Below are 15,643 nucleotides of genomic sequence, written 5' to 3' on the forward strand. Positions count from 1 at the left end.
ACTTTAATTTCAAGCAATAAATTAATTATTCAAGTATATCACATAATCATAGGCAGAATATTTAACATAAGTAATTTTCTAAAAAGACATTTTATGTATAGCTTTTTTAATAAGTTATTCAAGTAAAAATCTATAATTCTTTTTAGGAATTGTATTCTGATAATTTTTTTTTAGGACTTGTATTATGATAGGGAAATATCTGTTCATGAAAAAAATATATGCAGTTAAATGGGGGAAAATTTATGCAATGTTAAAACGGTATACAATGATGTGCAGAAACCAATGTTGTATTCTCTTTAAGAGAGTTGGAACAATCGATGTGAAAGGAGACCAAACAAATATGAAAGCAAGGAAGAATGTTGAAACAATCAGTGTGAAAGGAGACCAAAAATATATGAAAGAAAGGAAGGATGACTTTTATTAAATTCCATGTAGAAAATAGTACATTGTGGACTAGTTTAAATTGACTGGTTGTAACGACCCATTATGGTTTTTTATGATTACTTCTGTGTTTAATTAATTAATAATTTAATAATTCACTAAACGTTTTTTTCCTGCAATGAATTACTTTTTTTGTTTGATTAAAATGTATGTTAAAAAATATTATTTTATATATTTTTTGGCATTTGAAAGACAAAAAAAGCTGGTTAAAAAGGTGAGATAATTGGTCCGACCAGCACCATATTTTGCACTTGATCACTTGATCACTTGATTATGATCACTTATTGAAGTAGACTAGCATAGTACAGCATCAGCGAGGAACAATGGTGGGAATGACATCACTGACAAGATCACTTCCTGAAACATATGAGGACATGTGTTGCTCCTCCCTTGTCACATTTGATGCTGATGTTGATGCAAATGATGGGGGTGCTATGTTACCAGAACTGTCTAAGCTAACAATATCTGATAAAAGAGTTTCAGGTTCAGGCAACATTGCAATGATATCTTCCAGTTCCCTCACGACATCTAGCATTGATGGCCTCTCCTCTGGATTGTCTTGGCAACATCTGAGGGCCAGAGTTAAAAACTTGTCCAAGCAATCGGATGGATATAACCCCATTCTGCTGTCTATGATGGAATATATTGTGCCAGATTGACGAGCCGTATTAACCTGACATAATAAAATTGTGTAACATTGTTAATGATAGCTTGTTTATTGAATTTAATTAGAATACGCTAACAGTATAAGGATTTTTTACGCCGTCATCCAATCATGAGTTGTCATGTATATATGATAATTGATTGACAGTGTAAAAAAATCTTTACATCAACAATCATCAAAGTTTAATACTTGTTTATTTAGTGTTTCTTTGTGTATGGTTTTTAAATAAATCAGGAGGTATTCGAGAATTCAAATGTACACCTTTTTTCTTGACATCGTGCTGGCAGTGTTATAATTTTTCATGATTATTATTCTTACAATTCAGTGTTTTTAGTGATTTAGTGATCAGATATGAGACAGAAGAATAGTGGAGTGATGATAAAAAAGAAAAGTACCTCGCGGACAATGTTTTTCCCATGTGATATTGGTTGCATGCCTGTCAAAAGCTCCAGATACACAATTCCCAGGCTATAGACATCACATTTGTCAGTCAGCTTATGAGTCAACAAATATTCTGGGTCTAGGTAACCCTGGAGGCAAATTACAAAGTAATCATTAAAGTCTGACTATATTGATTTTCAGTATTAGAAGAAAAAATGGAGAAAAATGCACCACCACCACTAATATCAAATGATAAGAACAAATTTAAACTACATTACAGCATCCAATTGATTGCATTACATCGGTTCTTTGACCCATTCTACATCGGTTATGACGCGTCATGGCACAAGTTTGAAGACATCGTGTATTCAGGAAAAGGTATGCGGGGTGTAATTATTATGAAGTGGTTCACACACAACGGACAACAATGAGGGTGTGAGGAGCATTACAAGGGTGAGATATGACAAGCAAGAGAAATATTCATTATTAATTTGCCAAAATTGCATAAAAGGTATTGGTTGAATAAAAATCTATGTAATCAGAAACTTACAAATATAACTTCAGGTCTTAAATATTGGAAATGGAATTATTCCTTAATTTCCTTTAACAAACTTACTGGAGTTCCTTTCACAACTGTTGACACATATTTAGGAGCAGTTCCTTCTTCATCTAAGTCTAGTACAAGCCGTGACAGTCCAAAATCGGCCACTTTAGCTGTAAACTTGGAGTCCAGAAGAATGTTACTGGCTTTAATATCTCTGTGGAATATAGGAGGGTTAGCCTCTGTATGCAGATACAGTATGCCTTTGGCTGCTCCCATTGCAATTCTCAACCTCATACTAAAATTTAGGCTTCCCTTGGTTTTTCTACTTTTACCTGCTACACCACAGAATAGCATGTTTATTTCATCATTGAGAACATCAACAATCCCAAATTATGGTACTATATATTATCATTTCCTTTCCTTTCTTTCATGCAAATTTCTTCCTTTTTAACTTCTATGTTGTTTTCTACTTACAAGGATGAAATGACAAAACAACAATGAATTATGTTAAGACTGCCATTACGACATGATTTCTTTTGTTTAACATGACTACCTCCACCGTTAGAAGTAAGAGATGATAGTTTTAAGAAGTATTTATGTAGAATGAAGTTATAACCATTACAAATGAATTTTTCCTCAATCAATTCAGTAGAAGCATATCAACCATAAAAAAACTCACCAATAGGGCCAATACACCAGAGTTCAGATTTGAAAAACTATTAAACTTGCTATAAAAATCCTAAACATTTACCAAGAAGATATACTAAATTGCATGAGCATATAAAATATTTTTATAAATGAAACCCAAAACTGGAGAGAAGAAAACATGTAGAAGGAAAAGAGTTAATATGCACACAAAAAAGTAGGTATCTAATTATATTTTGTAATAGACAGCATCGCTAATTTTTAATTAAAAAAATTCCAACAATTTCATACCAGAAATCCAGTCCCTTAGGGTGCCATTGGGCATGAATTCATAAACCAGCATCTGAATCAACAGAAAGAGTAAATGAGAATAATATTGTAGTCAATTGTCAAGTGCTAAGCTAATATGGAAAAAGTTTATGTTATGTCTAAACTCAGATTATGCTTGGGTTCCAAAGATAACCTTTCTTGAATATATTAAAAAATATGAAAAAAATCAAGAAAAGAACTACAGTTCAAATTGGCATAACTTAAATATCTAGTGACAGATTGAATACAGAAATTTGCTAGCATTCCCATTTGTTTGCCACTTATTAACATGAGTTTAACACAGCATACATGCCAAACCAGATCAACAGAAAGAACCAACATAAGAAAAGGCTAAAACGTAGTAAAGAAGACAAACAGAATGCCTAGGACTAAAAGATCTGGCATAACAGTTAGATGAATGCTTATCTTATTGCATGGCATTGTTTAATCATTATGCAGATTCATGCAGAACAAATTCTTTCTCCTTTATATTTGAATTCGTAAACCAAATTAGTTGCAAAATGATATACAAAACAAAAGTGTCGCTATAAGCTAGATACCTGCTCTCCTTCATTACAGTATCCAATCAGCGAGACAAGATTTCGATGGTGTAACCTTGACAAAAGCTCAATCTCAGTCAGAAACTCCTTTTGTCCTTGTAAGGAACCTTTTTCTGCTCGCTTAACAGCCACAAAAGTTTCATCAGATAAAATGCCTTTATAGACATTCCCATATCCTCCTTGGCCAACTTTAGTTGAGATATTAAATTTGTTGGTAGCAATAGCCAGTTCTTTGTAAGTAAATGTTTTCATGCCATCTATTTTGATAGATACATTAGTAGCTGCAGAAAGAAATAAGCATTTTAAACCTCTTTCTTCAAAAATAATAAAAAATGATATAATCAGCATAAAGCCTTGGAACACTTACACATTCGTTTCCTGAAAATCTTCTGGTATTTCATATTTCTTCTAGAAATCAGGAAAATGATTATTGCAGATATTGCTAAAGCAGAAGCAGCTGCTGCTATCCCAGCAGCAATTTTTATGCCCAAACTATTATTTTTCTTCTCCGAATCAATATTTACTATAGCAATAAAATGAAAGTTAAATTAGAGAGACTCAGTAAAAATCAATTTTATTAACCAAATTTGAATTGCCTAAAATTTACATCAGTTATGAGATGTACTCTATCTAATTCATCAACAAAAATGCTAATTATAGACAGAAACAAAGGAAAACTACTTCTTCATTGACACTTATTTTTCATGGATCAAGATATTTCCCCCTTTCTTTAACATTTTTTTAGTAAAAGGATTGCTTTAGTGGAGAGATTCCCTCATCTTTACAGTTTACAACCAAGAATACAGAAGGATACAGGCAGTTATGTTGCTTCTCCTCCTTGTATACCAACAAAATGTCACAAAACATAAGGCATGTACCATTAAAATCTAAAGATTGTTATTTTCAACTTTCAAACAACATCTCAGAATCAGATCAATAAGGTTTCCAATTGTAAATATCTTAGTTATACAATGGTATATAAAAAAAATTGAGAATTTATAATACTATGAACATGAGAATAATAGAAATTTTAATAGTGAGTAATTTCTTAGCAGTATGCATATTAAATTTCCAATTACTTCTACAAGCAGCATGCGAAATTTCTTCTAAAATTGTTGTTAAACAGTACACACATTTGGTGGGATCAAATGATAATAATATGGTCGAGTTGGCATGAATTTGTTATGCATTGAATAAGACAACAAAAAATAATAATATGTTGAGTTTAAGAAACTTACAATTTGCATAAGGTCCAAGAAGAGTGAAGTTCAGCAGTTCACATGGTCCAAAAAAATCAGTGCGAGGAAAGTGCCATGATGAATATATGCCTTTAATGCGACGGACCTCACTTTCATTGAACATATTAGAACGGGAATCATTATAGGAAGGGAAGAGTTTCAAATACATTCTAAGACGAGGTCCCTCTTCCCAAGCAACTGAATCTATTGATAGTTGATAGAGATCTAAGTCTAAGGACCTAGTTATATAGTCTTCAAAACTAGTTCTATAGGGAGCAAAGTAAGAAAAACTTGGACTTTTCAGCCTGTATCCAATTCTCAGAGGTGCTGCACAAAAGCAAGGAACTGGGGAAGAGGGGGCATATTCGTAAAAGAAATCCACTGGACAAGATTGAACTGGACAGACAGTTGAATTTGTTGAGTCTTGGGCTGCCTTATCTGCTTCAGGTCCACAATATTGACCAATACTTTGTATGTTAGAATTATTGCAGACAGGATTACCAGAAAGCCTTCAAGGAAAAGAGAAAGAAATGATAAGAAATTTATACCACAGCAAAGACAAAGCATAATCGTGACAATATTTTTCGCAATAAAAATGAATAAAATTAAATGGGAACTATAGAGCGAGAATCAGATCATATTGTTACATGATGGCATGTAACCAAACATATGTAATAAGAATACCTCAAGGTAACATTTTCTGGGGGGTTCAGATTTCCCAAAACATCCGAAAATGAGTTGTTCTGGAGATCACTGCAAAGATTGACAAACATGATGAATTTACAGTGAAAACAACATAATCATTATACTGGTTTGATGCAAAAAGTCAACAATCCTTGAGACTGAAGTAGTAATCTAGATAAAGAAGTTACATTGTAAGTTTATCTTTCGCACTGAAGGACATGTTCAGCCATATGTTAGCAGAGATAGACCCAGACAGTAAATTGTTTGCAAGTGACCTGTGTTTGGCAATGAAAACAAAAAATCAACCCTATGTGCAAAGAATTGAACTTGAACAAAAGTCTGTCTAGATTCTAGATGGTAACTTGTTTCTCATAAATAGAGTTTTATTTAAGACTTCAAGATATTTTTATGTAATAATTAGATAAATATCATGTGACATATAGGTTGCTGAGTATCTTCTCACAATTTTTGAAGATGAGGATACAAGAAGTGAGGAATAGATCCGCTGAGACGATTATTGGACAGATCACTGCAATAGAAAGAAAATTAGCACATCAAATTCAATTTTGTCATGTCTTGCATTAAGATAAATAAATATTGTGAAATAGATAAGGAAACCAAGAACATTATAAATACAAAATAAATAAAGGTTGGGCTGTTTACTTACAAAGTTGTCATACTGTCTGCCACTTTATTTGATGGTATGGGTCCAGTGATCTGATTCCAGCTAAGATCTCTAGAAAACATGAACCAGTCACAAATGAGTTGGTAGTGAAAATAGGCAAAAAAAAAAAAAAATTCACTATCATTGGGCACAATATAAAGCAAAGCCACTAGATATACTCAAACATACAAATAGGTAAGCTTGGGTATTGAACTGAAATCAGGAATAGCTCCTTGCAGACTACAGTTTCGTAGACTTCTGTTAAATCAAAAATAAAATCGGAGTCATTTAGTATCTGTAACATCCTACATTATGAAAAACAAACTAAAGGACAAGTATCTATTGCTAAGAATACTTACAATTTCACTAGCCTGGTTAGGTTTGCATAGGCAGAAGGAATTTCACTCCCACTGAAATTGTTGTTATCAAGCTGGCTGCAAGGGAAGCAAGTAAATATGATAATCTAAGACAGTATCTAAAACCCTTTTTCTTGCCAAAGTAGACGTGAGAGCATATACATGTAAAGTTCTTGGTAGAGTGGATAAAAGACTATAGAGATTTTAATTTCTGAGGTAATGGCTAGAAGTGAGAAGAATAAGCTTTCCAAAAATTATAATGAAAATAAAATCAGAGAAAAATTAATCATTTGCAAGAGTACTGTAGTTGACTACTGCAATACAAGATCGCAGAATCACCAAGAATGGTAAAGAAAATCTGGAGGCTACACTGTGGATGCCTCAGAAACAATATAAGGAAAATACCAATTATGGGATTACATGTATTTTACTAGAAGACTATTCATGTTGTATTATTCATCTTTTTTAAACACTCCCTTTTGACCAGTTTGCTTCTTTTAGATCTCTTGATGACACCTAGGGCTCTGTTACTGATATTCTAGCTAAACCACCACAATTACTCACAGGAGATATAAGGTTGGTTAGTGGTGAAGGGAGAAGGAAAAGGAAAAAGGTCACGAGTTCGAATCCTCCTACTAACAAAAACTAATAATACCAACAACTAATATTTGTCAATAAAAAAAACCACAATTACTCCCTTAAAAATCTAGTTGTGATTATTTTATTGCTCCTTTAGCAAACAGGAGAAACTCTAACAAAAATTATAAATAGCTCAAACACAGATCAATGAATTATAAATAGCTCAAATAGGAGAAACTCTAACAATTCATCGGAGGGAGTCTACATGCAGAAAAAATTACCGGATTATGATTAATATGAGGAAGATAACATGAATTGATGATACATTACACGTTGCTTAAAGTTTCTAAGGTGCGATAGAGCATAATACTTCCATAATGAAGCTGTATAAACTCAATTGTACTGATAATTAATGCTTTATATATCATGAGAACTCTGGCCTATCATATCAGAGCATGATTTGAACATTTCACTTATCCTCCACCACAAATCAAGCACAGCATGTCAACTACGGTAATAAATAAAAATATATAATGAATTTGATAAATGCAACAAATCTAAAAAATGGGTAGCCGAACGTACAGTATTGCCAATCCATCTAACATGGAGTATTCTGGTGGAAGATGGCCAGATAAATTATTGTTGTCCACAAGCCTGCAAAGTTATTTCAACAAGCAGACACCGTAAAAACTTGTAAAAAGGGTCAATTCAGAGATGCATCCCTGGACGCAATGTAAGTTTTGAAACACTAGAAATATAAAAAATTGACTTAATACTCACAAGTGCATAAGATTTGATAGCTTTGAAAGTGTGGATGGAAGTTCACCACTAAATGAGTTGTTGTTCAAGTGACTGGAAATATACAAAAACGAAAAGGGTAAAGTACATGTAAGAAATCCAGCTCCAAGATGAGTTAATGGTGAATTTGACTTAGAGATCCACTTACAGGTGTTTAACATTGGTCATGTTGGCAAATGACTCTGGTATAGGACCTGACAATTGGTTTTCGTCCACTTGGAATCTATTCAAATTAGAAAGTTGGCCAAGCTCATCTGGTAAACTACCAGATAATTTATTACCATTCAGGAGCCTGCACAGAAAATACATCAGAATAAGTATACATGTTATAACAGAAAAGAAAATTCATTTATACATCGGAAACAGTAATTGATCTGTTGCATGAATGCCTCATAAAATTTCATAATTTGCCGCATTAGTATGTTCAATTTGCTTCAATCATGAACACTAAAATACAGAAATCAGAGCATCAGAAATTTCCCCCGAATAGTAGCTTCTATTTTATCATAAGTTTTCCTTGTATATTCAGCCAATTAGACTCCTCAACTGAACTTCAAATTTATGTTACAAAGACATACAATATGTTTGTTTATGACAAATAAGGCTAAGCAGAAGTCCAAATTTAATTCCCAAAACATGGATGAGAAATTAAGATCCACCTTTTAAAACAAATTGACAATATCAAGCAGAACAAACAACACCACCTTAAAATAAAAACTTGACGAGGATCAATACTAATAATTCATCTTCTTTGGTAAATTTCTTACAAGAGTTTCAGTGATCTAATATTTCCAATCTCCTTTGGTATTGTGCCTGTCAGATTGTTCCACATGAAATCCCTTCAAGCATAAAAAAATGAAGATATTAGCATGTAATGAACATTAGAATTGGTTCTTCTGATACATATTTTGTTTCCAGAGAACAAATCCGAAAATGACATAACTCACAGTATCTCAAGATGGGATAGCTGACCAAGCTGAGGTGATAGACTTCCCGAGAGATTCATTGTCATTAAGTAGCTTCAGTAAATTTTGGATAACAGAAAATAATCAAAATTTAGCAACCCCTCGAATGTTAACGGTGATATATAAATAAAAATTTACAATATCTAAATAATAACACTGAAATTAAGAACAAAGAGAAAGTAGAAGGAAAAAGAAGTCATACATCTCACGAACATGGAAGTTCCCATCATCCAACTTCTTATCAAAACACCAAACCCCAGTCCAGTTTGCTGCACATGGATCTCCTTTATTCCAGTTCTTAAGATTGTTGTCAGTATCAATCAAACTTTTCTTGATCTCTATCAGCGCATTAACTACAAATATGAAAAGATATAGGTCAATTATTAAGGTTAAAAATGTCAAATGTCAAATCAAATTTCAAGGAAGTATTTGATGGAAAATGAAAAAGTATACACTTAGAACACTTTCTCTCTAAGGTAATCATTATAAAAATAACAAATTCATTTCTAACAGAAGAAGAAAAAAAGGGATGACATATCCCTCCCTATTTTCCAACTTCGTCTGAAATTTCAATCTTAGCTCTCTTGTATAGTGTCTAAAATGCCCCCGCAAGGAAAAGTGCTGCTCTCATAACCGACTGTTTTTAATCTTTTTATGGATGTGTGATATATCTGATGTTCAATTCTGTCATAGGGGAAGCTGCACACTGATATAAATCAAATTGAATTACCTCATCCGAGTGCACAGTTTGACCTGTCTATTAATGTCAAGTCCCGCATCACAATTCAGAAAAAAAAAAAAAAAAAAACAAAGTGAAACAGAAAGATTAAAGAACTTGAAAGCATAATAAAGCAAATTCACCTTCTGAAGGGTCCGTTCGTTGTGAGGCTGCTATGAAGATGATAAGACAAAACGAAACAGCCAAGGCATATCCATGAATTCTCAGAACCGGCATTACAGTATATCCTGAAAAACCACCAAATGGAAGGGATGATGAATAAAGGAAGACTTGAAACATTGCAAGGAACAAAGATTAATTCACACCTTACATTAAGAACATAAATTGAATACTTCATTAATCTAAAATCTCATAAAACAAGGCAAAGTGATAATAACTCTGTCATGTCATCATATCATATTTTCCCAAGTGACATCAATGAAATCTACAAATAGAGAAACTAAACAAAACAAAATTAAATTAAAGCAAGCATCATGTAATATCATACATTAACTGAGGCTGATTTTTCTGGTTGGAAACTTGGAAGAAGTTCAAAGTTGGCAAGCTTGTTGGACTTAATTTTCCCAGATAACTAAAACACAAAGCTATAACATTTGAAGCTTACGGTTGTTAAGAGAATCATCATACACCTCAATTGTCAATGGCTTAAGTGAATTCCTTATCCAAAAACTTAAAAATGATTCAGAGAGAGAGAGAGAATCTTACTTGAGAAGGTGGGGTGATTGAAATGTCAAAACTTGGAGGAGTGAATAAGCTGGAAATCTGAAAAGTGAAGTAAAAGCCTTTCAATGAATGAAAATGCAAAGTCAAAAAAGAGAGAGCCCGTGGGAAACTTATAACTAGCTAAATCATTCTGTCACCATTAGATAATGATAATAATACTTAAAATGATTCATTCATTGAGGACTCGATGGACTTTTTTTTCATTTTTTATTTGTTAATACGAGAAAAAAAAAATATCTGTCTCGGTTTCTGAGATGGCACTTGTGGTTGGTGCATCCACTTTGTGAATAGTCAAACATTCCATATCGGAACACGCTGACAACATCATATATCCTTATAAGTTATAATAATGAAATAATGTGCATCATTGTTTATGTCAAAATATTACACCAACTCCTTTACTTACCACTTGCATGCACCACCACCACCACCTTATGTAAAATATATTAATAACAATTTGTTTTTTTAGTAGAAAACATAATTCATGCACTTGTCTACTGTAATGTTTTTCACTTGTTAGTTTTTAGTTGGATAGGATTTATGTAAAATTAATTCATTCAATAATATATATATATATATATATATATATATATATTTACTTAAATAGTATTAATTAGTCTACTTATTAAATGCTTGCATAATTAATAAAGAGAATAGGTTTGAACATTTCATAGGTCGTTCAATGACATTATTGTCTATAGGTGTCTAGACGACATATAAGAAATTTTAGCATATACTGTAAGAGTTATCACACTAATGTAGATGACGTAAATTATGTGGCATATGAATACTGGAATTAATAAATGGTTTATGTAAGTAATATTGTAAGAAAAAAATATTTTAATGTGGACAAAAGTGTCAAAACTAGTAATATATTTATTATGTACTCAAATTACATATCAAAACAAAAATCAGTCAATAGGTTATTCAACACCAAAAAAAAAAGGTTAATATACAGGTTATGTACTCAAAGTACATATCAAAATTTAAATAATATATTATTAGATGTAATGAATGATATTATTATTATAAAGTATTTAATACATTTGTATTTTATAATTTTTAATTTAATCTATTTTATTTAGTTATTCATTACAACTACTATGACTCAATGAACTATGGCATTTGATATATTTCATTTTTTTTTTCAATCATAACTTCGTTACAAAAGTTGGCAAATAATGTTTTTAATCATAACAAAAAGAATGCACATTTATTTACAATAAATATTATTAATAATAAATTATAAGTTAATAAAAACTTTAATTTTTTAACATATTTTTTACATAATTAAATTATTTTTTGTGGTGTTAAAATAATCCTACAAGTATTACATCTAATAATAATAACACGCTGAAATTTTGCGTTATGTTTTATTCACTTTTTATGAAATGACTTGCTTAATTAAAAGGATAAATTTCCTGCACCTCCAAGTTTAGTTTAACTATTTCAAACATTTTTTGCTTTATTTTTTTAGATCTAATAATATCCTTTCACTTGCTCTATTCAGGAAATTCGAATTATATTGACCTTTCTTTAAGATAAATGTAACATAATTAAACAGAATGTTAATTAAGTGTAATCAAATCCAATTTCAAATAAGGTCAACAAAGTATTTTCAATTAAAGTAAAATATAATTAAAAAGTACAAAATACTTTTGTTTTCCGTGAAAATGACAAACTTTTTTGTCTTAAAATGATATTTTTCTGTATTTAAATAACTTTTTTCTCTCCTCATTCGTCTGTGAATATGTACATATTCTTCTACCGATTAATAATTAATCATCAATCAAATTCAAAACGCACACTACTAAAAATTGTTCTTACCAAATAACATTATTATTAAAATAAAATGATCATCACTAGGATCCACCCTGTCTGTCATATTCCACGAAAGGGGTATGAACTTAATCATTGATTAATAACGGTGTAAGACACGCAATACCTCACGAAGCTAGCACGATATTTGTTGTCTTGTCTAAAAAATAGTAGGGTGAAATACTATTTTTTATTTTTGATAGTGAAAAGAGTTATCACGTTAATTTATAAAATTAAAATAAGTTTCTAGATATTAAATAAGTTTTAAAATTTAATTATTTATTATCACTTTACTTCTTAAATATATATTAATATTATTATCTAAATCACACAAGGTTGTGATTTATATTAACTTTATAAATTTTAGATTGAAATGATTAACAAATTATACCTTTGAAAGTTTTCTTCTTCTTTAATTTTGTTACTTTCAAGAAGTAATGTTAGAACATTATACACATTTAAATACCCTAATAGTGTTTTACGAAAAAATAATATTACTTTTTACTATTTCAGACGCGGAGACCGGTTCTGACAAAGAAACACCAAACCCCACCGGTCCAATGTGATGTGCCGTACTGTTCTAGTTCCTCAAAATTGTCTTCAATTTGGGATAAATAAATCAAACTTTTATGCATGTTCCACTTCCACTTTCTCGAACATTATCATTGCCAACATATATAACGAGTTCTCCTCTCTTTTCCAACTTGGACTTCAATTTTGATCCTAGCCCTCTAGTTTACGTAGCTAAAGTCACAGACCAAGAAGAACAAAGTGAAATCAACCATATGAAAGGGATAAATAAAAGAAGTGTTGAACATTTTAAAACTAAATGAATGCAAGCCTCATAAGTTCAAGCTTGGTCAATTCAAATGTGGAAACCCTCTAACTAGATGAATATGAGCTTGAAATTGAAAAGTGAAAGTAATTATGAACATCTAAAGTAGAAGACATAAAATCCGTGGGAACTTGTTAGCATCATCCATCATTCTATCCCCAGAAGCATCACAATCACCAAACGTGCATGGGGAACTTGCTGGCTAAATCATTCCCACATGTCATATACCAATTGCAATGAGCTTCTGGGTTATGGAATAGATTACACTTTCATTGAGAAAGGGATTAATTTGCACTTTGATTTTTTTTTTCTTATTCGAAATTCCACACTTGCTTTCTACTTATTAATACTTTGTTTGTTACAGGAAAAAAAAAAGAGAAGAAACATAATTAGCAAAAAGAAGGGGCTTAATTACACTTTTGCCATCTTTTTTTTTAATTTTACCACAAAATACGAAATTTACACATCCTGCCAGACAACTTTTAAAATCACGCATTTTGTCACCCAATTTTTAAACAAATTGCTTAAATATACTAGTTACATAATGCTAAACATCTATCAAAATAAAATCAATATAACTATAATATACGATTTAATCGGGTTTGTATAAAGAATTTATTAAATAAAAAATAAGTATGATTATGTTTGATAAAATTAGTTCAAAAATTAGTTAAAAATTAAAAAATTAGTTGATAGCTAAAATGTGAAAACTGGTAGTTAAAAGTTAAAAAATTGACTTATTAAATTATAAGTGTTTGATAAAACTAGCAGTTAAAGTAGTTGAAAAATGTAAAATGACTCAAAAATATTAGAATCATAATTTATTTAAAAAGGATGAGTAGAAATTTTTATAAATATATTAAAAATAAAAATAATATAAAAAGTTAAAAACTAACATTTTAAAAAATATTATTTCATGTAGCATTCAAAAAATAATAGCTTCAGTCAATTATCTTCTTTTATATATAAGATAATTGAGATACATAAATTCCACTTAGATATTAAAATATAATCTAAAATAATAAAATGCTCAATCACACCAATTAATTAAATTAGTAATATTATACCGACAGTACAAATACGACTTAATTTCACAATGGACAGGGATGAGTCGACTTAATTATTTATAATTAAGCAAAACGTGAGAAGCTCGTTTATCATAAAAGTTGTCATAATATGTTTATATTTCTTTTCAGTGTCACTTTCGAAATATGAAGCAGCCTTGCATCGAAGGTCCATGAGTTACACATTAGACTTCCATTTAATTGTTAATCACATTAGTACCTACAAACAATATGCACGGACTTGATAAAATAAAACAAAACCTATTTTATTATAAATTGAAAAGTACGTATTTGTATTTTAATTGAGGAAGTCATACTATTTTTTTTTTACGTTTCAATAAATTTAACAATTGATTGGTGAATATATTTAAATTACTTAGATATTTTAAAAATATTTATTCAAGTATTTATATCACAAAAGAAGTTGTAAATAAATTCATTCAATAGCTAATCTTAGAATACCGTTTTCATAATGAAGAAAAACACTATCTACTTCATTTCCAATAGTAATGCCATCCTTCCAAAAGCCAAAGAGAGTGTATATATGTTGTCATGATGAGTGTACGATTAACGAATTTGTACTTTCTTGCCACTTGCGAAGCTCCTTATGCACATTTCATATTAGTGGGAGAGAGCCCTTCTTGTATTCAAACTTATTTCCTAATCGCATGACCACACACTTAAAAGGATGCTTGTGTTAATTATAACAAGTGTTATTATTGTGACACAAAGCTAAAATTCTATTTTATTGTTATTAACAAATACTCAAGGAATGATAATTCCATGTTTTCAGTATTCAACGTTGAAAAATGATATTTTTTTAAATAAAAGTAATGGAGACATAGGATTGGATTGTCGGTGTCTCGGGAATTGAAATTGAATTTTGGCCATGCTGACAAGAAGAATAGCCCAATTCATGTGCAATGATGAGTAGTAATAGGGCAAATTCCTACAGTAGGTCAAATCATAATACTACTTATAAGTTATATTTAATAAAATTAATTATTAGAGTAATCGAAAATGATAAAATGACTTGAAAAACAATACATGATTTATTTAAAAAATAATAAGTAAAAAATTTGATAAATATATTAAAAATAAAAATATATATATAAAAATTAAAAGTTAATATTTTAAAAAAATATTATTTCAAGGAACCTTTTAATAGTATTTTTTAAAATGCTAAAAATTATAAAAAAAATTATTTAACAAACATTCAAATGAATTTTTTAACTAATAAAAAAAATTAACTAAAATAACTTACAGCATAGCCGTACACGTGAGTACTATAGTAGTATCCAATGTTCTTGTACATTAACTAAAATAACTTACCAAAACAACTTGGTTCATGATTGATTTTCCGTCAGAACTTAGGAAAATTTGACCTGATGTTAAATTTTCTCTTTCTATGTTTTCCTCTAAAAATGTGTGTAATAATTTTGTGTATAAAATCTCATGCCTATAATAGATAATAAAATATCATATATCTTTTTTTTTTTTGAACTATCATATAACTAATCATCACAATACAAACACAAAATATATATATATATATATATATATATATATATATATATATATATATATATATATATGCTAATAATGTAAATATTTTCTACATTATCATTCAATCCAA

The 15,643-nt window shown here is 30.3% G+C and overlaps 1 protein-coding gene across 4 annotated transcripts; it reads right to left on the minus strand.

Moving 5' to 3' along the window:
- Positions 1-395: 395 nt before the first annotated feature.
- LOC100809775 (probable LRR receptor-like serine/threonine-protein kinase At1g06840) lies at positions 396-10,439 on the minus strand. 4 transcript variants are annotated; one of them, XM_041005198.1, is made up of 22 exons: positions 10,273-10,439; positions 10,055-10,151; positions 9,690-9,794; positions 9,031-9,181; positions 8,811-8,882; positions 8,631-8,702; positions 8,012-8,155; positions 7,846-7,917; positions 7,648-7,719; positions 6,490-6,564; positions 6,320-6,388; positions 6,134-6,202; positions 5,930-5,995; positions 5,655-5,741; positions 5,467-5,535; positions 4,783-5,291; positions 3,912-4,067; positions 3,545-3,825; positions 2,967-3,018; positions 2,103-2,362; positions 1,501-1,635; positions 396-1,114 (listed from the first exon to the last, which is right to left on the minus strand). In XM_041005198.1, the coding sequence occupies exons 3-22, from the start codon at positions 9,781-9,783 to the stop codon at positions 752-754; spliced, it is 2,868 nt and encodes a 955-aa protein (XP_040861132.1). In that variant the 5' UTR covers positions 9,784-9,794; positions 10,055-10,151; positions 10,273-10,439; the 3' UTR covers positions 396-751. The 4 variants fall into 4 exon arrangements, with proteins under 4 accessions (XP_040861132.1, XP_040861130.1, XP_040861131.1 ...); XM_041005196.1 differs by having other exon boundaries at positions 2,103-2,365; XM_041005197.1 differs by lacking the exon at positions 10,055-10,151 and having other exon boundaries at positions 10,273-10,438.
- Between the last annotated feature and the right edge of the window lie 5,204 nt (positions 10,440-15,643).

The sequence above is a fragment of the Glycine max genome, chromosome 9, assembly GCF_000004515.6.
Source record: "Glycine max cultivar Williams 82 chromosome 9, Glycine_max_v4.0, whole genome shotgun sequence".
NCBI classification, from domain to species: domain Eukaryota; kingdom Viridiplantae; phylum Streptophyta; class Magnoliopsida; order Fabales; family Fabaceae; genus Glycine; species Glycine max.

Bases quoted from the DNA above. Each gene is read 5' to 3' on its own strand.
- LOC100809775 (XM_041005196.1), bottom strand. From the start codon at position 9,783: ATGCCGGTTCTGAGAATTCATGGATATGCCTTGGCTGTTTCGTTTTGT. The intron at 7,720-7,845 runs GTGAGTATTAAG...ATAACTTTGCAG, and splicing joins CTATCAAATCTTATGCACTT to GCTTGTGGACAACAATAATT. The intron at 6,203-6,319 runs GTATGTTTGAGT...CATGTTTTCTAG, and splicing joins ATACCCAAGCTTACCTATTT to AGATCTTAGCTGGAATCAGA.